The sequence below is a fragment of the Carettochelys insculpta genome, chromosome 12, assembly GCF_033958435.1.
Source record: "Carettochelys insculpta isolate YL-2023 chromosome 12, ASM3395843v1, whole genome shotgun sequence".
Lineage (NCBI taxonomy): Eukaryota > Metazoa > Chordata > Testudines > Carettochelyidae > Carettochelys > Carettochelys insculpta.
In genome coordinates, this window is record NC_134148.1 from 9,224,284 (window position 1) to 9,248,513 (window position 24,230).

Sequence of the window (24,230 nt, forward strand, 5' to 3'; positions counted from 1 at the left end):
ATGAGTAGAATCCTTCTCAAGGCCTTGTCCTGTGAACTGAAGTGAATGGGAGCCAGCAATGTTTTTTATAGGTGGCATTGACTTAAAGGTCAGAGTCATATCCTAATTTAATTTATCTACATTTTCTTAGAGTAAAAAGTTTACTTGGATGTTCTATTTTGAAACTAGAATTAATAAGAGAATTGCTTCAGTTGTAAGTTGTCAACTGATTGGTTAGATATCCTAGCAAAAGAGAGAATTTGCATCTTAAAGAAAAATGGTCTCTTTGAAATTCTCCTCATGCATAATTACAGGGTCCTGAATAAAAAAGAAAAGTTTTAACAGTAAGACACTGGCAAGGACCGGAGACATTTCAAGCATGTTAAAATCAGAGTGAAATGGAGCTTTAGTCTCCTCCTCTTGTGTTACGTTTTTGAACAAGTATCCTGTTACTGTTACTTTCTTAAATGGACTCAGGAGCTTATTTATGCCTGATCCAGACAAATTTTTCACGTATTTGCTGTGCAGAGTTTGTCAGAATGGCTGGCAGCAAAGAGATGCTTAAGAAAAAATTGCAAGATGAAAATGAAATTGTAGAAAGCCACAAAACCAGGTAATTTGAGATTTTGTATTAACAAATGGTATATTTAGTTTACAGACTTTAAAACTAAGGGTCTGATTTTGCTCTTGCTAAATTCAATGAGAACCATAGTCGCTTAATGATAACGGTACTATTGAATGCTGAATAACAAAAGTCCTTTGTTGAAACTGGAAGATCAGAAAACTGTGCCAGTTACTCTGAAATTACAATATGCTTGCTAATCCATAGACTGTCTGAATTTTATTGTTACTAGCATTATTCAGTCCAGACTATATCTTATCCACAGTATCATAATTACCAAAATTGCACCAAATCTGTTCTGGAAGTAACACAGAATGTCGTTTTACAGTTCATGTGATGTGTTTGTTTATAAAACAGTTTGCACAATCTCTAGCTTTTTTGTTTTAACATCTGTTTTTCAGCAGCAGAGTATTCACTGCATAAGACAGAAACTGTTAAATCCAGAAATGGGTGCAGCAGTGAATGGAGAAAGATCAGTGCCGTGAACACTGAGATAAAGATTTGTAGTTCAACAAAAAATTGAAAATGGTTCTGAAAGACAGAGAGCTGGAAAGTGGCTTTAACATAACTGCAGTCTCAGGGCAGCATTCACTCTCAGTGAAATGTGTCCTCCCTCAATCCCCTCTCTTCGGCATATATATATACTTATGTGAGTGAGGCAAATGATGTTGGGCAACAGCAGCACCAATTAATTTCAGAACCTTGGTGGACACCTTATTCTAGATTCACACAAAGTGCTCACAAATCATTATCAGCACCTTAAAACATTGTTAAAGTAGATTCATTTGTATTTTTTTAAAGATTTCTTTGTGTTGCCACCCTTATGTTCTTGTTTATTTTTCACCTTGAATACATGGCTCGTAATATTTCTAGAGACAAAAGTAGTGGTTTCTCTCTATTTCACACTTATTATTGGAGTGTGGGTATCTTAATTTAATTTTTGTTCTTTAAATTTGTACAGAAGCAGAGAGGGCAGAATTCTGACTCTGTTGCAGTTGGTGCAAGTTTTAGCATTGATTTAATAGAGTCAGAATTTCACTCCTATCTCCCATGGAAACAAGCACGTGATTAAATATAATTTGAAGGACATTCAGATTAGGAACCTATCAGTGGATTCAGTATTCCAAGCTGGCATTAGACATATCACATGAGGGACTTAGTCTCAAGAGTGAGTGAAATCACCATCCACCATCCTCCCACATTCTTAATGCACTCCTTACTAGCCAACCTACGATGCATCTAACGTTTAACATGATGTAAAGTTTTAAACACGTTTTTCAAAAAGCCTATCTTTACTACATTCACAATATTTACCCACGTTCCAGCAAGAGGCAGAGACTTTAGAATCATGAAATTATAGGGTTGGAAGAGACCTCAGACCCACTCCTAAAAGCAGGACCAACCCTAACTAAATCAACCCAGCCAGACTTCATCAAGCCAGGACTTAAAAGCATCAAGGGATGGAGATCCCACCACCTCTCTAGGTATCACGTTCCGGTGCTTACCCACTCTCTTGGTGAAACAGTTTTTCCTAATAGCCAACCTCGACCTTCCCCACTGCAGCTTGAGACTATTGCTTTTTGTTCTGCCATCTGTCACTAGTGAGAACAGCCTCTCTTCATCCTCTTTGGAACCTCCCTTTAGGTAGAGAAAAGCTGCTATCAAATCCCCTCTCACTCTTCTCTTCTGCAAACTAAATAAGTCCTAATCCCTTGGCCTTTTCCTCATAGATTGTGTGCTCCAGTACCCTAATCATTTTGGTTGTGTCTACGCTACAGAGTTTTGTCCACAGAAGGGGTCTTCTGTTGATATAACTCAAGGAGCCTCTACACACTTAAAGCATTCTGCTGATAGAGTCTCGACATAACACTGCATTTGCCTTGACAGTATTATCCCTTGAAAATTTGAGGCATAACAATCCGTCAACAGAGTACTGTTGACAGAAGTAACTTCTGTTGACAGATGCTTCTAGTGTAGACATCCAGTTAGCTGTTCTGTCGACAGAGGGCAAGGCAGTCTGGCTGCTCTCTTTCGACAGTGGATTGCTCTGTTGATATGCTTTTGTGTGTAGATGTACTCTGTTGACAGAGTTTCTGTTGAACTCTGTTGACTTTTTGTGTTGACAGATGCTTCTAGTGTAGACGTAGCTTTTCATTGCACTCTGCTGGACCCTTTCCAAAGCATCCTCATCCTTTCTGTTGTGGGGGAGCTAAGAATAAGATGCAGTACTTCTGGTGTGGCCCCAGCAGTGCCAAATAAAAGGGAATAATCACTTCTCTAGATCTGCTGAAAATGCTCCTTCCAATGCACCCCAACATGCCATTAGCCTTCTGAGCTACAAGGGCACACTGCTGACTCTCATCCAGCTTCTTATTCCACTGTAATCCCCAGGTCCTTTTCTGCAGAACTGCTGCTTAGCCAGTCAGTTCCCAGCCTGTAACAGTTGGGATTCTTCCATCCCAAGTGCAGTTCTCTGCGCTCATCCCTGTTGATCCTCATCAGATTTCTTTTGGCCCAATCCTCCTATTTATTTATCTCATTTTGGACCCTTTTCCTACACTCCAACATAACTACTTCTCCCGTTAGTGTCATCTGCAAACTCATCCAGGTCATTAATAAAGATGTTGAACAAAACCAGCCCTAAAGTCAATCCTTGGGGTGCTCTGCTTGAAACCAACCACCAGCCAGACATTGAGCTGTTGATCACAACCCATTGAACCTGATGATCTGGTACCTTGTAGTAGAGGATCCCCTGTCTTAGGCTGTAAGTAGCCCTGTCTCTAAGCAACTCACTCACTTCACCCTCTCAGAGGTGCTTCCCAAAACCTTCTTACAGTCCATTTATCCAATCCATACTTACTTAATTTTCTGGAAAGAGTTACATGAGACACTGTATCAAAAGCTTTGCTAAAGACAAAGTATATCACATCCACTGACTTCCCCCAGTCGAGAGAGCCAGTTACCTCATGACAGAAGGCAATCAGGTTGGTCAGGACTTGCCCTTGGTGATTCATGTTGGCCATTGCCGACCATTTTCTTCTCTATTAAGTTCTTCAGAATGGATTCCTTGAGGATCCCCTCCATTATTTTCCCAGGGATTGAGGTAAAGCTGTCTGGTCTGTAGTTCCCTGGATTGTGCTTCTTCCCTTTTTTAAAGATGAGCACAGAATTTGCATTTTTCCAGTCATTTGGGACCTCCCCCGATCTCCATGAGTTTTCAAAGATAATGGCCAAAGGCTCTGCAATGACATCTACCTACACCTTCTGGTACAGACAGCCCCCGACCTTTCGAACAGATTAAGTTCCGAACACCTGGTCATAACCCTCTCGTACCTGAATTTTGTGTAAGTTGAGGAGGGCTTGGGTTGGGGCCCTGCGAGGGGGCAGGGAGTTAAGCCTGAGGTGGGTTAGGGGGGCAGGGGTGATGGGAGGGTGCAGTTGAGTTGAGGCTTGCAGTGGATTGGACCCAGGCAGCAGGGTGTTGGGGCCGGGGTTGAGCCCGGCCAGGGGGTTGTAGCTGGGGCTGGGGGCTGGTGGGTGGTAAGGTTGGAGCCGGAGCCCCGAGCACTGGGGTGTGTGAGCTGGGGCCATGGGGGGATTGGGGGGTGTTGAATGGGATGAACCAGCGTGTGGGGGGTTGGCTGGGGTGGGAGGTAGAGCCTCATGTGCCTGCAGTGGCTGACAGTGTGAGCCCCCCGCATGTGCTGGTGGCTGACAGCCCAGTGCTTGCCAGGGTGGGTCAGCTGGGAACAGGGGGTTGAGCCGGGTGGAGGGAGGATTGAATGGGGGTGAACTGGGGTGGGGTGGGTTGAGCTGGCAGGAGGGATAGAGCCCCTGCACATGTCAGCAGTGACTGACAGCTGGAGCCCCAAGCATGGTGGGGGCTGAGCTGGGGCTGTGAGAGGGAGGGGTTGAGCCAGGCAGGGAGGTTAAATGGGGGGTGCACCGGGGCAGGGTGGTTGAGTGGATGGGGGCTGTAGCCCTGCTGGGGGCTAGGAGCTGGAGCCCCAGGTACAGGTTGAAGTCAGAGCCCCATGAATGGGGGGTGAGCTGGGGCCCTGGGGGGATGGTTGAGCCAAGCGGGGGAGGGGTTGAATGGGGGGTGCACTGGGGAGGGGTATTTGAGTGGGGGGCAGCTTGGAGCCCCACATGTGCTGAGCCAGCCACTTGGGGGGTGATCTGGGGCCACCCGGAGGTTGGGGGGATTGGGTCTGTGGGGGTGTGGTCCAGGTGTGTGGGGGCGGTCAAGACCCAGGTGTGCAGGGAGCTTGGGACACAGGGGTTGAAGCTGGGTCTGTGGGGGTTAGAGGGGAACCCCAAGCGTGTGGCTGGAGGGTGGTGAGCTGAGACGTGTGGGGGGAGCATGAGCTGGAGGTAGGTCATAAGTACAAATGGTCAGAAGTCGATGTGTTCGTAAGTCGGGGACCACCTGTACATTAAATCCAGCTGAATAGATTTGTGTATGTCCGGTTTTTAATAACAGTTCTTAGCCTGTTTTTTCTCCTCCCAGGGCTGCTCACCTCCTTCCTATTGTGTGTAGCCTAGTGCAGTAGTCTGGGAGCTGACCCTGTCTATGAACTTAGACTTACATCCGTCTGTGCATCTGGGCACATTGGGCAATAAGTGCCCGCCAGCGATTTCGGTTGGCTGCAAATAATTCAACATTGGTATAGCTGTCTATGAAGACAGAGACAATAAATAAATAAATTTAAAAGTCAGCTTTTCCTGTATCTGTCACTAGGTTACCACCCTCATTCAATAGCAGCCACCCCACACCCACTTTCATCACTCCCTTATTGTTAACATGCCTGTAGAAACCTTTCTTGTTACCCTTCAGATCCCTTGCTAGCTGATATTCCATTTGCGCTTTGGCCTTCCTGATTACACCCTTACATTCTTGAGCAATATATTTATACTCCACCCTAGCCATCTGTCCAAGTTTCTACTTCTTACAGGCTTCCCTTTCTGTGTTTAAGCTCACCAAGGATTTCCTTGGTAAGCCAAGCTGGTTGCCTAGCCTATTTGCTGCACATCAGGATGGTTTGTTCCTGTGCCTTCAGCAAGGCTTCTTGATAATACCGTCAGTTCTCTGAACTCTTTTCCACTTCATGTTGGCATACCAGGGGATCCTGTCCATCAGTTTTTTTCTTCCTTTATATACTGGAGCTCTAAGCAATCCTACTGTTCTTTTACATACAGTGCAACTCCTGCACCTCTTCTCCCTTCCTGTTCTTCCTGAACAGTTTATACCCTTCCATGACAGTGCTCCAGTCATGTGAGTCATCCCACCAAGTCTCCACTATGTTAATCAGATTGTAGTCCTTTGACTGTGCCAGGTCTAATAATTCTTCCTGCTTGTTTCCCAGGCTTCCTGTGCTCGTGTACAGACACACCTAAGATCTGATTGCCCTACATTCTCCATACGAATCAGGGGTTCCCCCTCTGCTGCACCTTCCTCCTTGTGTTGTTTCCCAGTACCTCACTTCCCCACTTACCTCAAGGTTTACCTCACCATCCCTCAACAAACCTAGTTTAAAGCCCTCCTCACTAAGCTTGCAAACCTGCCTGTGAAGAAGCTTTTCCCAGTCTTGGTTAGGAGGATGGCATCTCTTCCTAGCAATCCTTGTGCCGGAAACAGCATCCCGTGGTTGAAGAACACAAAGCCCTCTCTCTGACACCACCTGCACAACCACACATGTACTTCCACAGTTTGCCAAACCCTGCCTGGTCCTTTTTCTTCAACAGGGAGGATGGACAGTAACACCACTTGCAACTCAAACTCCTTGATCCTTCGTCCAAGCACTACATAATCTGTAATGAACCACTCAAGGTCATTCTTGGCTGTATCATTAGTTCCTGCATGGAGAAGTAGGAAGGGGTAGTGATCTGAAGGTTTGATTGGTCTCAGAAGACTCTCAGTCACATCCTGAATTTTAGCTCCAGGTAAGCAGTACATGTCTTGAAATTGCTGGTTTGAACAGCAGATGGATGACTCCATCCCTCTTAGGAGGAAGTCCCCAACCACCACTCCCCGTCTTCTTCTCTTAGGGTTGATGGTGGTTGGGGACTCCAATCCCATCCCTAGGACTGTGCACTCCATGCTTTCCAGTCAATGGGGTCTCCTGCTGGTCCCTTTTCTCAGATATCTCTATCAAAGCATTCTCCAACACAGTGACTTTAGCTCTTGTGCTTTGTAACTGCAGCGTCCCACCGCCTCCTTCAGCGGCAGTGAGCTGTGAGTTCCCGCACCACCTGAGGCCCTCATGGTTCAAGCTGTCATGGGCAATGGGAGTAACCTGCAGCTCTGCCTCTGTCATGAAGGGTGTAACTAACAAGATGCAGTATTAACAGCTCGTATGATTTTGTCACACCTCTAGCAATTTTGGAATGTTTTTTTTAATACCTTTCTTGTAAAAACAGGAGAGATTGGTAACTCGTGAATTTTAGTATTTTCAGAATGGTTACCATATAAATGGAGCTGAAGTCAGGAAGATGGCTGCCATTTCCCTACAGTCTATCAGCGTGTAGATGTGAGGCTTCCCTAAATAAAGTTGTCTTTCATCTCTCAGTTTTCAATGAGATTGAAGCTGTGCTCACAGGCAAAATGTCTGTCACTGTATAGGTTGGGAGAACATGGACTGCAAGTAGGCAAAGAGCCGGTGGAAGGAGAGTCAGTGAGGAGAGCAAGAGGCATATTTAGGGGTTGTAGCAGAATTATGAAGGGGACAGGAGGGAATCTGAGGGGTGGTGATGCAGAGAATGACAAGGGATGTGAGAAATGGGGGGACTAGATGCCAACTCCCATCACATGGAAGTAGAAACAGATAAGGGGAAATCCCTCCGAGCAACTTGGAGAAGACAGTGTTGTCAACTGATCCCACGTAATGGAATTTTAGTGACTTCTAGTAGACTGGAAGCTAACCCACTACCTTCAGTAGACGAGAATAGCTCAGTGGTTAGAGCATAATCCTTATAAACCCAAGGTTGTGAGGGGCAGACAGACTAGTCCATTTCTTGGATGGGAGATTGCATACAAGGAAAGAGAGCAAGGGCAGTCTCAGAATTTTACCTCAGTTAATTAATCAGTCTTTGTTATTTGACTTGTTACTATGGCTTCAAAGGAAATTTTGAAACTTGATTTAAGAGAAGATTATGAAATGACAAACAATTACTAGAAATTCATTGTGCCCCACTAAAGATGGTGGATTGTTTCCACTATTATAGGTCATTACCACTTCTCCTGTATCATCAGGCAGAAGGCTTTTCTGGCTCTCTCTCTCTCTCTCTCTCTCTCTCTCTCTCTCTCTCTCTCTCTCTCCCTCTCTCTGTCTCCCCGCCCCCGCCCCAGGCTCTGTGGAAGCATGTGTAATAATTATTAGGAACTAGCAAATTGACCCAGCATTGCTCAGGTATCTAGACAAAATAAGTTTATTTTTTTCTGTTTCGAAAAATACAACGAAAAAGATGGTTATGCAAAATTATTGGGGGCATAACTGTATGGGAGTGGCAGGAGTGGGAATTGGTGTAGAGAGGCACCTATGTCTCCTGGCAGGATGGACAGCTGGCTCTCCGTGTGGCCACAGTTCTTCTGCTGTGGCTGCCCCCCCCCCCCCCCCGTGGTCACTCTGCCGCATCACTCTTCCCTGTGCTTGCTGCTCCAGTGGTGAGTCTGATGTATGTCATCCCTCCTGTCAGTGTCTTTCTCTTTCCGGCTACATCTACACTAGAGAGTTTTGTCAACAAAATCAAGCTTTTGTCAACAAAACCCATGGAGTGTCTACACACAAAAGCTGTGTCTACATGTGCAAAAAACTTCGAAAAAAGAGGCCCTTTTTCGAAAGAGTGAGAGGAGCGTCCACATGTATAAACCCGTCTTTCGAAAGAAAATCGAAAGAATGGGGCTCAGACTTCAAAATCCGAACCCCGATCCCGTATCAGGAAGATCTCTCCCTTTCGAAATAATAAACAAAAGAGTACACGTGTAGACGCTCCACAGCCCACTCTTTCGAAATACAGGTCTGCCATGGCATCGATCAGCTGGAGTGCGGGGCCGCTCCAGCTGGCAGCAGCGGGGCTCTATGGTCCCTGCATTCGGCTGCTTTAAAGCTGCATGCACACAGGAAACAAAATAAAATAAACAATCATCACTACTAAAGTTCACAGGCAGCTGATAGCTTTTATAAAAGGGTGACTGTCAATTATAGGCATAATTTGACTTTAAGGGGTTGAGGGAGAAAGAAAGAGAGGGAGGTGTTGTCTGCTAATCAACCTATGTCCCCCAGAACCTGAGTTGAAGCCCCATGTGCCCCTCGATGCTGACCCGGTGGAGTCCTTGCAGGCCCCACACTCACTGAGGAGAAATGAAAGCAAGACCAGTGCCTCTTGCAGACATTCCAGAGGATCTCCATGACATACCAGGCTACACCTTGTTTGTCTGTCATGTCATCCAGACCAAACTAGGGACGATTGTCTGTGAAACTACTAGTTCCCTGCCTTACCAAATGCAGGAGGTCATCAAGGAGGAGGTGCAGGCCATGCTGGCCTTGGGAGTCATCAAGCCATCCTAGAGTGAGTGGCATAGTCCGGTGGTGGTGGTGCCAAAGCCCAATGACACACAGCATTTTTGGATCAACTTCTGAAGTGTCAATGACATCTCTAAATCCAACATGTACCTGATACCCCTGTTGACAAATTGCTGGGCTGCCTGTGCGAGGCCAGTCTTTTTACCATGCTCAGCCTCAGCAAGGGGTACTGGCAAATCCCCTTTGACCCCACTTCTAAGGAGAAAACAGCATTTGCCACCCTGTCTGGTCTGTACAGGCTCACCTGGATGCCTTTTAGCCTCCACAGGGCCCTCGCAACATTTCAGCGGTTGATGGATCACCTCCTACAGCCTCATCAAGAATATGCAACCGCCTACCTCGATGACATAGCGACATACAGCCACCACTGGGAAGACCATCTGAATGGGTTTGCCACAGTCTTAAGGTCCCTGTGAATGGCTAGACTGACCATGAATCCCAACAAAAGCTGTATTAGGTGGCAATCGACAACTTATCTGGGGTATGCTCAGTGAGGAGGATGGGTGAGAGCCCCTTGTAAGTAAGGTACAAACCCTGGTGGCCTGCCCTCTGCCCACATCCAAATGTGAGGTTCAACAATTCCTGGGATTTGCTGGCTACTATTGGTGCTTCTTTCCCCAGTTCACCTCGATTGCTGCCCCGACAGAGCTCTTGACAAAGGACAAGCCCCAACAAATAGTGAAGATGCTTTTCAGGCCCTTGAAGAGTGCCTTTCCCAGGAAGTGGTCCTTTATAGCCCAGACTTTACCTGCAGCTTCATCCTCCAGTCTGATGACTCAGGGGTGGGGCTTGGGGTGTCCTGTGTCCTGTCCCAGGAGATCAATGGAGAAGACCATCCATGATATACGTCAGCCAAAAACTTTGCTCCATGAGATGCACTATGCGGTGGCAGAAAAGGAGGCCCTTACCATGAAGTGGGCTTGTGACATGCTGAGATACTGTCTGCTGGGAGGCCCATTCATATTGGTTACCGACCACGTGCCCTTGCAATGGCTGACAAGGATGAATGCCAACAACTCCCACATTACATGCTGGTACCTAGCACTACAGCCCTATGCTTTTACTGTCTGCCATCGAGTGGGTAAGGGCCATTTGACTGCCGAATTCCTGTCCCACCTGAGAAAGAGGGAAGAGTTTGACTCCAATGGGCAGAAGTTGGACTTGAGGGGCAGAGGGTGTAGTGAGTGCTGTGGCCTTCTCCTGCCCCAGAAGCAGAGGAATCCTTCTGGGAGCCTTGGTGGGCAGAGCCAGAGCACCCTTTCTCCACTCCCCCAGAAATTGACACCCTAGGCAGGAAGTGCCAGATGTGGGGCACAGAGCTCATTAAAAGGGCTGCCTCTGAGCAGATCAGAGGGCCCAGATTTGGCTCCTGAGACCAGGAGCTACATAGGCTGCGCAGGACCTACAGACTGTCCTGACCTGTTGGCCGGCCATCCTGACCTGACCCCTGAAGAGTCTTCTGACCTGCTGCTTGCCTGCTACACAGAGGACCTGGGGGTGTCCAGACCTTTAGGCCTGCAAGTTGCTTGTACCTGGAGGGTCCACATTCACCTGAGCCCCATGACCTTCTGCATGCCTGCTACCAGAAAGGCCCAGAATTGCCCCAGTGTCCACATTTACCATCCACCTGATAACTGGAGGATATAGACCTGCCTGACCTCGCTGCTGATGCCATGTGGGACCCCACAACACTAGGGCCGTGTCTACACAAGCCCCAAACTTCGAAATGGCCACGCAAATGGCCATTTCGAAGTTTACTAATGAAGCGCTGAAATGTATATTCAGTGCTTCATTAGCATGCGGGCGGCCGTGGCGCTTTGAAATTGACGCAGCTCACGGCCGCGCGGCTCGTCCACACGGGGCTCCTTTTCGAAAGGACCCCGCCTACTTTGAAGTCCCCTTATTCCCATCAGCTCATGGGAATAAGGGGACTTCGAAGTAGACAGGGTCCTTTTGAAAAGGAGCCCTGTCGGGACGAGACGCGCAGCCATGAGCCGCATCAATTTTGAAGTGCTGCGGCTGCCTGCATGCTAATGAAGCGCTGAATATACATTTCAGCGCTTCATTAGTAAACTTCGAAATGGCCATTTGCGTGGCCATTTCGAAGTTTGGGGCTTGTGTAGATGTAGCCTAGAAATGGAGGTAGGAGGCAGCCCAGGGGCTGCCCCACCTGACCTGATATGAGTGTGTTGCAGCTGGATTCCCACTGACTGGTGGCTAGTGACAGCTGCTGTTAGGGCCTTGGTCTGGGGTTCAATGGAGTGGGTGAGCCTGCACCACCTACCCCTTCCTACAGAGCAACAGCCTCCCCCATCTCTAGAGCCACATAACTTGTTTGTCCGCTGCCATGCCAGGCTCCCAACTTACTGTTTAAAACAAAAAGCAGTCAAGTAGCACTTTAAAGACTAACAAAATAGTTTATTAGGTGAGCTTTCGTGGGACAGACCCACAGACCCACGAAAGCTCACCTAATAAACTATTTTCCTAGTCTTTAAAGTGCTACTTGACTGCTTTTTGTTTTGATAGTGTATAGACTAGCATGGCTTCCTCTCTGTTACTATTCAACTTACTGTTTGTGTGCTCAGCCTGCTGAAAGGAGCCCAGCCCCATAGTGACTACTGCTTCACCCTGAACCGGGGCAGCTCTCTAACTGTAGGGAGGTGTTGTGGCCTTTCCACGCCCCAGAGGGAGCAAACCCCTAACATGCCCCTCTACACCATATTCGACCAAAACGTTCTGTAGTGGATCAAAACGGCATGTTTTCTAATTTAGTTTCATTCATTGCTGGGCAAGTTAAAAGTGCATGTTCATTCATGTGAGGTGCCACAGTGAAGGCAACAGGAATGTACATGTGAAGAAACTATTTGCATAGGTAGGAGATTGCAGTATTCAGTCCTATATTAGTAAAGGCAAACACCTAGACATTTGCGCAGTAATTGAGGTATGATAAGGTAGTGGAGAGATTAATGCAGAGGAGGTTAACAATATATAGCAGTCAGTATATAAAAGCTTACTGCCTGTAGGAAAGCAGGTTGCAGCGAGACAGTAAATGAGCGAGCTGCTGAATATATTACTGCACAGCAGAACACAAGCAAATCTTTCTGTGTGGAGAAGTTGCTGTCCCTGAGGAAGAGCAAATGGAATCGTTTCTAGAAGAAGCATGTGAGTGACAGAAGAAACTTGTGAAAGGGGGAGGAGGATTAGCTGAGAGACACCACATTAGAGGCTAGCAGCTTCCATCTTAACCCACCTTCAGGGCCATCTGATTTAATGCAAAACAAAGGATAAGGTTTCTCAAGATAGAACTTAGAAGTTTGGAAATGCAGATATTATGTTGATTATGCAGCCTCAACGTTGCTTATTTCATCTGCAGTGAGGACTATTAAATGTAGGCATAATATCTCCTATTCCAATAACATATATGGCTTAGTAGCAGTAAGTATAACAGGATCAGTGCTGCCTGCACTATGGATAGTATGCACACATGCAGGGAGTGGGGGGGTGAGTGGAAAAGCTATGAAAGGGAGGGAAGTCTCTAGCCCACCTAAATCTGGAGCCAAATCAGCTGGTGAAGAGGCTAGTGCTCTGTATGAGCCAACATAGGGACACTGGATCAATGTAAGGTCCAGAATACTAATGGTTTGGATTGGATTCAATCCCCAGACACCTTCAGGCTATCTAAAAATAACATGCACCATTTGCATTGTGCAAATGGAGTAAGTTATTTCAAGGGAACTTAATTCAAATCTGGTGCTGACTACACTGCACCAGAGTTTGAGAAAAAGTGTTTATTTCAAACTTCCTGCTACCCCTCATACAATGATGGTTAGTGGTAATGAAAATAGCCCTGCTAGTTCAGGCGCAGTGCTTGGCTGTGGGGTTTCTATTTCAGGATACAAATAGAAACCATAGTGTAGTCTTAACTTCAGTGTTCTCATACAAAATCGGTTTACTTGGCCTTTGTGTGAAAGGTAGTGAATTTGACCAACAGTGACCAGTATTTTGTTGGGGTGTATATATAAGTAGTCAGAATTAAATATGAAACTTTAGATAACTGGGACACTGTCATTTCTACAGTAACATATAAGTTAATATCCTATTTAATATAATTAGCTATTTCACATCTGGCAAGCACACACATTTTTTGCCAGTTTACAAAAAGTCATGTGTTGTGGTTGTAACGTTAGGGCTGTATCTACACTTGGGAGAAGCTTTGAAATGGCCATGATAATGGCCAAATTGGAGAATACGAAGGAGGTGCTGAAATAAATATTCAGCGCCTCATTAGCATGCTGCCGGTTGCGGCACTTCAAAAGTGCCATGTTTTGGTCGTGCAGAGCTCATCCACATGGAGATCCTTTTTGAAAAGACCCTGCAAACGTCGAAATCCCCTTATTCCTATTAGCTGAATGTGGTGTCTCTCAGCTGATAGGAATAAGGGATTTTGACGTTTGTAGTGTCCTTTCAAAAAGGACCCCCATGTAGAGCCGCCGGTGATCGAAATGCGGCACTTTCAAAGTGCCACAGCTGGCAGCATGCTAATGAGGTGCTGAATATTCATTTCAGTGCCTCATTAGTATTCTCCGATTTGGCTACTAGCACGGCCATTTCAAAGTTTTTCCCAAGTGTAGATGTAGCCTAGATACATAGGGTCAAACCTTCAGCTGCTGTTGTAGCTCTTTCTTGCAAGATTATATAAATATGAAGAATAGGAATGGTGGCAGGCTCAGAGGCTAAAGTGCAATATGCAACATGGAACCCAAGGTGTTTAACAATCCACTCCTTTCTGGGCCCTCACAGTAACTTGATAAGCATGCGGCAGCAATGCTCATTTTAATTTAGGTTTGGGTGCCTAACCAGTTCAGTACTTTTTACCTTGGGCTTATTATGCACAGGCCTCAGCAACTGCAGTACACAAGAATAAGTCTAAAATAGAATCTGGGTTGAACCTAGAAATGTACAATTATTTTTAATGTGTGTGTGTGTTCAAATTAACAGAATTCTATAGTTCATTCTGCTGTGCATTCTACATTTTAAAAAATAAAACATGGAATTGCTATTAAAATCTCATAGTTAAAGAAACATGCAAAAAACCTGTGGATGAGTGTCTTAAGTTTATGTGCAAAGATGTGTTTCGGTTTTGATCCCTATTATGCAACATAGAACTTTTCTGTAAGAGGGATATTAAAAGAGAACATATCTCTTGTGTGCTTTAGAGATGTTTTGCTTTGATTGGGGAAAAAGGGAGTTTCTTAGAAATCATAAACCCAGGAAAGGCAAGAACCAAGACTGACCTGCCCCAGAAAATGACAGCAATTGAAAAGTGACACTGAATATGTATAACATATTATTTTGCTGCAAAGTTAAGCAGAAAGTTACTGTTTAGTACCTACATCCAGAAATTCTTGGAACAAAGTAGACGTTTAATTCCTTGGGGGTCTACAGATGAGGGCTGTGATTTGGGTATGCAGATTGTACAGCTGAAATCAGTAGCGCTCTCTGGCCCTTGTGAGTCCATTCCCCCAAAAGCTATTGACCTTCTAATATCTATTGCTTTGACGTTAATCTTAGGTTCTGGAAAAGACATCTCCTTGCTGGAATTGTGAATGTTCGAAATATCATTTTGAACACATTGCAGCCAAAAGGAATACATATACTAAGAAAGTAATTTACAAAGAAAGGGTCATTTTTCACATTTGGTTTGGAGTCTGATGTAAATTGCAAGGTGTACAGACGTGGGAGTTACATTACAACTTTCTCTCTATTTCCAATCAACACCTGATTCCTAACCTAATTTCCTTTTAGCTGGTATTTCTGATATCCTGTTATTCAGACGTGTATTCTGCATGGTTTTTGCAGTTCATGCAATAATGAGGAACATTTGTAACATTCAATAACCTTATGCTGAAGACTTAGTCTTCATATGTTTAATTTTGTTTCTTAGTGTACAATAAATACAGTTTAACTATATAGAAAATATATTTAAATATAAAAATTCAGCAACATTTTAAACAACAAATGTTTCATTAATATGTGCTCATAAAATACAAGAACTATATCAACAATATATTTTAGATGTTTGATATGTGTATTACCGTATTTTAAAATAGTTTAATGCTTATTCTTAGCTTTTAAATATATATTTTTCAAATCGCTACAGTCATCTTCCATCATTCTGTTTGTAGTAACAGAGAGGAAGCCGTGCTAGTCTACACACTATCAAAACAAAAAGCAGTCAAGTAGCACTTTAAAGACTAGCAAAATAGTTTATTAGGTGAGCTTTCGTGGGACAGACCCACTTCTTCAGACCATAGCCAGACCAGAACAGACTCAATATTTAAGGCACAGAGAACCAAAAACAGTAAGCAAGGAGGACAAATCAGAAAAAGATAATCAAGGTGAGCAAATCAGAGAGTGGAGGGGTGGGGGGGAAGATCAAGAATTAGATTGAGTTAAGTATGCAGACGAGCCCCTATAGTGACTCAGAAAGTTCACATCACGATTTAAACAATGTTCCGAATTTGAATATAAATGTCAATTCGTCCACTTCCCTTTCTACAAAGGAGCGATAATTTCTTTTCAGTAACACACATACCTTGAGGTCATTGACAGAATGCCCCATTCCATTAAAATGTTGACTAACTGGTTTGTGGATCTGGAGTGTTTTGATGTCTGTTTTGTGCCCACTGACCCGTTGTCTAAGGGAGTTAGAAGTTTGTCCAATATACAAAGCATCTGGGCATTGTTGGCACATGATGGCATATATGATGTTAGTAGAGGAGCATGAGAAAGTGCCCATGATTCTGTGAGTAACCTGGTTAGGTCCAGTGCTGGTATTTCCAGAGAAGATATGTGGACAAAGCTGGCAGCGGGCTTTGTTGCAGGGAAAGGTTCCAGGACTGGTGTTCCTGGGGTATTGACTGTGGCTGTTAGTAAGGATCCCCATGAGGTTGGGAGGTTGTCTGTAGGAGAGAACAGGCATGTCACCCAGGGCCTTCTGGAGTGTAGCATCCTGATTAAGAATAGGTTGTAGGTCTTTAATAATTCGTTGCAGTGGTCTGAGTTGGGGACTGTAAGTGATGAAGAGTAGTGTTCTGTTCTTGGCTTTTTTGGGCTGATCTTGGAGTAGCTGGTTTCTGGGTATGCGTCTGGCCCTGTCGATTTGGTTTTTTACTTCTCCTGGTGGGTAATTCAGGTTTATGAATATTTGGTAAAGTTCTTATAGTTTTTGGTCTCTGTCAGTTGGATCAGAGCAAATGCGATTATACCTAAGAGCTTGACTGTAAACAATGGATCTAGTCACGTGTGCAGGATACAGAACACCACTGGTCATCACTTACAGCCCCCAATTCAGACCACTGCAACGAATTATTAAAGACCTACAACCTATTCTTAATCAGGATGCTACACTCCAGAAGGCCCTGGGTGACATGCCTGTTCTCTCCTACAGACAACCTCCCAACCTCATGGGGATCCTTACTAACAGCCACAGTCGATACCCCAGGAACACCAGTCCTGGAACCTTTCCCTGCAACAAAGCCCGCTGCCAGCTTTGTCCACATATCTTCTCTGGAAATACCATCACTGGACCTAACCAGGTTACTCACAGAATCACGGGCACTTTCTCATGCTCCTCTACTAACATCATATATGCCATCATGTGCCAACAATGCCCAGATGCTTTGTATATTGGACAGACTTCTAACTCCCTTAGACAAAGGGTCAACGGGCACAAAACAGACATCAAAACACTCCAGATCCACAAACCAGTTAGTCAACATTTTAATGGAATGGGGCATTCTGTCAATGACCTCAAGGTATGTGTGTTACTGAAAAGAAATTATCGCTCCTTTGTAGAAAGGGAAGTGGACGAATTGACATTTATATTCAAATTCGGAACATTGTTTAAATCGTGATGTGAACTTTCTGAGTCACTATAGGGGCTCGTCTGCATACTTAACTCAATCTAATTCTTGATCTTCCCCCCCACCCCTCCACTCTCTGATTTGCTCACCTTGATTATCTTTTTCTGATTTGTCCTCCTTGCTTACTGTTTTTGGTTCTCTGTGCCTTAAATATTGAGTCTGTTCTGGTCTGGCTATGGTCTGAAGAAGTGGGTCTGTCCCACGAAAGCTCACCTAATAAACTATTTTGCTAGTCTTTAAAGTGCTACTTGACTGCTTTTTGTTTTCATGCTGTTTGTGTAACTAGAGCTGGCAGGAAAAAATTCTGACAAAATACTGTTGTTGGAATTTGCTGATTCAGTGAAATCAAAATGTTTTGTGAAGACAGAAGTTTGAGAAGGTTCCCGCAGGACCCAGGTGTGGTTCTGATGGGAAAGCTGCTTGGCTTCTTGCCAGCCCCACACTTCAGCACTTGCCTGGGCTTTGAAGGGTCTTTGATGTTGAAGGAAGCCACTGTGCAGTCTTGTCTCACAGCAAAGGTTCCATTTCTTTTTGGGGCAGAATTTGGAAACATTTGGTTTTCTTTACCAGGATGAAACCAAATTTCTAACTGTTGAAATCACCCACAAATGTAAAAAATAAGCAACATTCTAAACAACAAATGTGTCACTAATATGTGCTCATAAAATAGAAGAACTATATCAACAATATATTTTAGATGTTTGATATGTGTATTACCGTATTTTAAAATAGTTTAATGCTTATTCTTAGCTTTTAAATATATACCTTTTTCATCCAAGTGTATTTGTAACCTCCCCCACTTTCCCTGAGTCCTTCTATGGACTCCCTCTTTTCCACTGCATCAAACACAACCGGAGTATCTATACTTTCAAACCTTTCCATAATCTAGTCCCAGCATACATATCTGACTTTCCCAGAGCATCTCCAAACTTGTGTGGCTGATGAGAGCCATAGTGACAGCCCTGTTTTCTGATTCTCAGACGAGGATTTTCTTTAACTGCTGCCCTTTAAGATTGTGAGAAAAAAATCCCACTCAATAAAAAATAGTAAAGTCACTTCCTTAGCCTCAAAGCCTCTCCTTAAACACACCTCCACTGCATGCATATTGAAAATGGCGAACTGATAAGGACTCAGGAGGAAGAAAGATGTGATGGCTGCTATTGATGGGCGAAGAGTTGGATACATTCTGTTATATTTGTTAAGCTGCCTCATAAGGCAGCCTGCTCTGCTCCTCTGTCCCACCCATGTGTTATCACTCGTCATTGAAAGATAAATACTTCAAGATAGGAACTTTCTCTTATTATGTTTATACCCATCCTGGCTGAGGTATTTAAGTGTTACATCAGTTGTGAAATATGTTCATTGTTCTATGAAGTATGATTAGCAGCATAAATTTCATTTGTTCCTGAGACAGGGAGTGAACAGTGGGACTGAGCACTGGCTCTGTGCTATTTCACAAGACTACTGAAATTCACTCAGGCACTACTGGCTTTTCTGCTCATTTTACTTTTAAAACACTGTGACTGTGTCATGTGGGGTGGCGAGTGCTTCTGCAGGGGGGAGTGAGGTGCTAAGCCTGTGAAGTGCATATGGCTCCCAGAGTTTGAGGGTATGGGGTGACAACAAAGGAATGGGGTATTTACTGCTCCTTTAAAAACTAGCCTGTGTTTCCTTCAGAGCTCGCCCGCTATGAGGGCGAGAATGGGGGAGGTTCAGCAATCCTTAGTAACGCAGCTCAGTTGAGAATTTGAAGTCTTAATAAAATCTGAAACACTCTTGTGCAAGGGTGAGGAGGGTGCAGTGTTTCAGGGTTTATCTCCAGGGCTGGATGAACTGTTCTGGGGCCCCAGGGCTGGTAGAGTTTGTGCCCCCAAACCTCTGGGGAAGGGCTAAAAATGAGGATTCAGTGTGTTGGAGGGGATTGCTGGGGAGCAGGCTGGGTAGGATGCGGGTCTGTACAGGAGGTAGGGTGCAGAAACAGTCTGGAGGTGGGGTGTGGGTAGAAGGTAGGTTGCAGGAGTGGGCTGGGGGGTGTTGCAAGCAGAGCCATCCCATCCATAGGACAAGGTGGGGCAGCCACCCCAGGCCCCGTGCTTTTGGGGCACCTGCAGTGGCCACCCCAGCTGCCCTATGAATGGGAGATGGAGGATTACCTGGGGCAGGGTGTGGACAGCAGGGGCAAGTGGTGACAGCAGCAGGGCATTGCCTCTCCTTCCCTCTCCCTGACCCACACACTCCCCACATGGTTCTTGGCTGCACCCTCCTGGCCCACTGAGCCCCACTTCTCTGTGGGTGGCTGGAGGCCTCCCAGCCATAAGTGGAGAAGGGGGTTTAGGAAGCCGGGAGGGCACGGCAGAGTGGAGCAGACTGTCACTCATGCCACATGGTGAGTGCAGGGAGAGGCTGGGGGGAGGTGACCCCAGGCTGCCTACATGCTGCCCAAGGTAGTCCTCAGCCAGGCTGGTCAGGGAGAACTAAGGATGGAGGACTGGGGCAGGGCCTTCAGTGTGAGGGGGTTGCCTTGGGCCATGCCCCTCACCAGGATGGCTTTGAATGCAGGGTCCAGGTGGGATGGGTGGTGCAAGAAGGGGAAGGGGACTGGGGCATCTGCCTGGCAACAGCTGACTCCAGGCAGCTCAATGGTGCCTCCCCTGGGAGTCCCAGCCAATGGAAGCGATGGGGGACAGTGCCAGCAGTAGACAGAGCTGCTTCCTCCCCACTGCCAGGCACAGTCTGCAGGCCAGATCCAGCCCTGGCTTTCCTTGATTGGCCTGCAAGGCTCAGGGCTCTCATCCCCCAGGAGCAGGGAGCCAGCACTGATGATCCAGCTGTAGCACCCCCATCACCATGTGTCTGGAGTGCCTGTGTAACACTGACAGGTGGAACCAAACCTGGGACCTCTGGAGCTTAGTGCACGGCCTCTACCATTTGAGCTAAAAGCCAGCTGGTTCTCAGCTCAGGCTGTAGAGGAGGCTCATTCTTTCTCTGTGTAAGTGGACTAAGCGCTACTGCATAGGACAGTGATGCACGGCCAGTAGGGGTTTAGGTTACATCAGCTCTGGCTCATGGTGCTGGGGGTGAGCGTTGAGCCCTGCAGATGGTAGGTTAGCCATCCCTGAATCTACAGGAATGTATACAGAGCTCATTACTGAACTGCTTAAAGAAAAAAAAATCTAACTCTGGCTGTTATGGCTACTATACTTTCACATCTCTGCATAATACATTCCGTTGTCCAGCCAGTCACGTCTAAAGCCAGGATTCTTGCAACAAAATTTTTGGTGGCCTTAAAGTGCAGCCACCAGTTCTTGGCTGCCCTGACAGTTTTTCTAAAATACTTAATGAGCTTTGTAAAACCAAATACATATACACATACGCGTGTCCAAGTCATTGTCATTTATATATATAGGGGTTTTTTTTTCACTCAACAATGAAAATAAAATACTGTTGTCTTTAGTCTTCATCGGACCTAAACCGAATGGAAACACAAACAAGATGCTTTGTCTGTTTGTTATTGTTTTATTTCTTTTGCTTTTTTAAAAAAAATTTGTTAGCTAATAAGTCTGCTGCTGTGAAAAGTGGCATTTGTATGCATGGGCAGCAGGTATAATAGGCTGGGGAAGGCACTGCCTTCCCAAAATGGCCATCTAGTTCCACCCACACTGTGCCTGTTATGAATAAATGCCTGTAAAGGGTTAAACCTAGAGATCATAATTTCTGTGTTGGCCAGCAGCCAGGTGAGCCAATGGGAAAAGACAGAGGGCTAGTTTAACTGAAGCAGTTACCTCCTGGGAGAATCTTTTGCATGGCCAGAGGAGAGAGACATAGAGATGGTTTAACTCTGAACCAGGCTTGGAGGATTTCAGTAAATATCCAGGCCTCACAATCAATCTGGGCATATGCTAAGTAGAGGGGAAATATTTAGTCAGACGTGATCAAGTTTTTTTTTTATTTTGGACTTGGTGTGAGACGTCTCAGGCTGGCTGATGTCCCCCCACACATTGTAACTCCTAAACTGAATCTCAGGGAAGTAATTCTCTGTGCTTTAATCTACCGTGTTTTAATTGCTCCAACTCCTAACAACCATGTATGCTTCATTATGTGTATATTTTTGTTTGGTTAATAAATCACCTTTTTAAGGCAGTGGTTTGATCCCTGTGTGCTGGAGAAGGGTCTGTGTAGATGCATGCCTCAGACTGAACCGTCAGCTACCAGAGATGGCAGTTTTTATGTTTTTTTTTCATTTCTTTGCTTTCAAGCTCTGTGCTAAGGGAGGGTGAAGAGCTTGGGGTTACCCAATGGGAGACATCCTAAGTGTGTCTTCCTGGGTTCAAGAGAGGGGTTTTCTCACTTGGGTGGTGGCATCCACCACCCAGGGTCAGGGAGTCTGTTATCTTAGGAAGCTTTTAAGCAGAAGCCTACAGAGGCAAGGTGTTTTTAAGGTCTCTTGCGGGCCCCCACCTCCTGCATTCAGTGTCAGAGTGGGGGGCAGCCCCCAATTCCCCCAGTCTCCTGCGGCTGCCTGGGTGTTGGTCCTGCCAAGGCTGGGGCAATGTTGCCAGCCATCCCAGAGCTGGGGAGACTGGGGCTGGGTGCTTCCCACTGCCTGTGCTCTGAGGTCTGAGGGGCTTTCTGCTGCATGCCAGCTGCCCTCTGAGGCTCCGGTGGGCCACCAGCCCTCCCCTGCCTGGGTCTGAGAGCTGCCTGCCCACTCTCCCAATGCTTGGCATGAGGGTGTGTGGATGTGGACATAAAGAACTCCCACATTCAGAGCCTCCCGTCACTCAAAATTGCGTATGACTGTCCTAATGACAAGAGAATGCTGCTTCGCCGTTGTACATTCCCCTGGCACAAGTATCAAGGACTATGCAAGTGTGAAGCAATGGAGGATCAGTTTTATTGTGCTCGAGTCAGTCATAGAGTCTCCTGGAGCAGGGTCTTAAAAGCCCAAGTGGCTTAAATACTTCAAGTAGCCCATTGGTTTTTGTTTAGTTGGCCATTGTGTTTTACATGTCTGCAAAGGCCAGTGTATATTTGCAGTTGCAACTGTACCATAATGGTGATGAAGACTGTTGTGTTAACAAAGGTTTTTTTATTAATTGTAACAGTTGTAGGTAAATGGTGCTTTTTTTTTTTACACACACACACACACACAAAAAGAGGAGGTGGTATTCATCTGACTCCCTGTCCCTCCAACCTCAGCCTGTCCCGTGGCTGGGGCTGCCAAAGTTCCAGTACTCAGTAGCAGCAAGTACTGGCACAAAACACTGCTTGGAACTAAGCGTTCCTTCCCCTTGCTTTTAATCCATTCAATGGGAACAGTACAGATATGAGCAGTGAAATCTTCCACGTATTGTATCACCAGTATGATCATATATTTGGTGTCCATTCTGATGTGAAACGAGAATATCAGCCATCTGACAGTTATATTAGGTGTGTCTACTCACCAGCCTTATTTCAAAATAAGCTATTCCAGAAGAGCTCATCTAGAATAGCCTATTTTGAAATAAGGCTTCTGCTCACAAAAATGCATTTTGAAATAGCACATGGCTATTTCAAAATACAGCATCGACATACATAGGTTATGTATACACCTGCTGCCTTCTTTGAAGGAGCCTGGTGATCAGCCTAATCAGAGAATACGAATGAAGTGCTGTGATGAATATGCAGCACTTCATTAGGCTAATTCTCCCTGCGGCAACTTCAAAGTGTCAGACTCCCAAGTGCCAGCGTGCCGTGTAGCCTTGGGCACTTCAAAGTGCCCACACTTCTTCCAAGTGCCTTTACTCCCAAAATTTTAGGGAGTAAATGCAATTTGAAGTAGTGCAGACACTTCGAAGTGCCCATGGCTACATGGCATGCTGGCACTTCGAAGTTTGGCGCTTCAAAGTTACCATGGGGAGAATTAGCCTAATGGAGTATTTGCATATTCATCACAGCACTTCATTAGTATTCTCTGATCATGCTGATTACCAGGCCCCTTCGAAGCAGGGAGCTAGTGCAGACACAGCCAGAGAGCCTATTTCAAAATACAGCCCTTGGACGCGCTATGGCTTATTTAGAAGTAGGGTCTATTTGCTGTCAACTATTTTGAAATAGCTATTTTGAAATAGGCGCTATTCCTTGCAGAATGAGGTTTACCAATTTCAAAATAAGCAACTGCTATTTCAAAACAGCAGTTGCATTGTGTCGCTGCTAGGATAGTTATTGCAAAATAATGACTTTTATTTTGAAATAACTTTGCTGTGTAGACCTACTGTTAGTGACCAAGAGATGAAAAGACTCTCCCTTCTTGGGAGGCACATCCTCTCTCCATTTTGTATTGTGTAATATTTACCATTTATTTTTAAAGGTATGCAATAGATAAGATTTTTATAACTGTATCTTTGGCTTAGGACACTGACAGATGAACAGAACACCTCAAAAGAATCCCCAAGTTATTCTGTGAGGATCCAAGATAAAGACATTTCAGGTAAGCAAATAAAAGTTACTTGTTTGAAAACTTGTCTTAGTTGTTCCAGTGACAGCAGTGACTGAAGTAATTACATTCTGCATAATTTGTTAAACAGGGAAAGAAACCTGAACTGAGAGAGAAATTTGCATTAATAGTACATTATGGATAATGGTAGCAGCTCCATAGTTAAGGTCTGATGGAGGGACCCTTTTCTGACAGAGGTGCGATGTGCCAAGCACACACTGCATGCCCTATGGCTGTACTTGCAGAGTATTTTTGCTGACAGTACCTGCCTATTCTGAGACCTGTGGACCCCGGCACGGCACAGACAGGCTGGTGGTGGGCTTGTGTGCTGTTCTTGAGGAACCAAACAGGGCAGTGGAGGCATGAACCACAAGCAGCCCCCGGCTGGGCCACCATTGTACTGTTTCAGGCACTGCCCACCATTGTACTTGCCTTCTTCCACCATGTCTGGGGGCATCTGCCAGACCCCAAGGATGGTGAGGATGCCCCTGCTGCCCCAGTGCTCCACCTGCCCTTGCCCCCACCTCCCGGGTGCTAAGGTGAGTATGGAGATACAACACCAGTGCAGACTGGTGGGAACAGCTGGTAATGGGGGAGTGGAGTGACCAATAGTGGGTACAGAATTTCAGAATGAGAAGAGAGACCTT

The 24,230-nt window shown here is 45.5% G+C and overlaps 1 protein-coding gene across 1 annotated transcript in view; it reads left to right on the forward strand.

Annotated features, from left to right (window-relative positions):
* Positions 1–446: 446 nt before the first annotated feature.
* The window catches only part of ACSBG1 (acyl-CoA synthetase bubblegum family member 1), a 91,968-nt gene continuing 68,184 nt past the window's right edge, over positions 447–24,230 (forward strand). The window contains exons 1-3 of the mRNA XM_075006719.1: positions 447–592; positions 14,755–14,847; positions 23,501–23,577. Coding sequence (XP_074862820.1) covers positions 447–592; positions 14,755–14,847; positions 23,501–23,577 — 316 coding nt within the window. The remainder of the gene's footprint in view (positions 593–14,754; positions 14,848–23,500; positions 23,578–24,230) is intronic.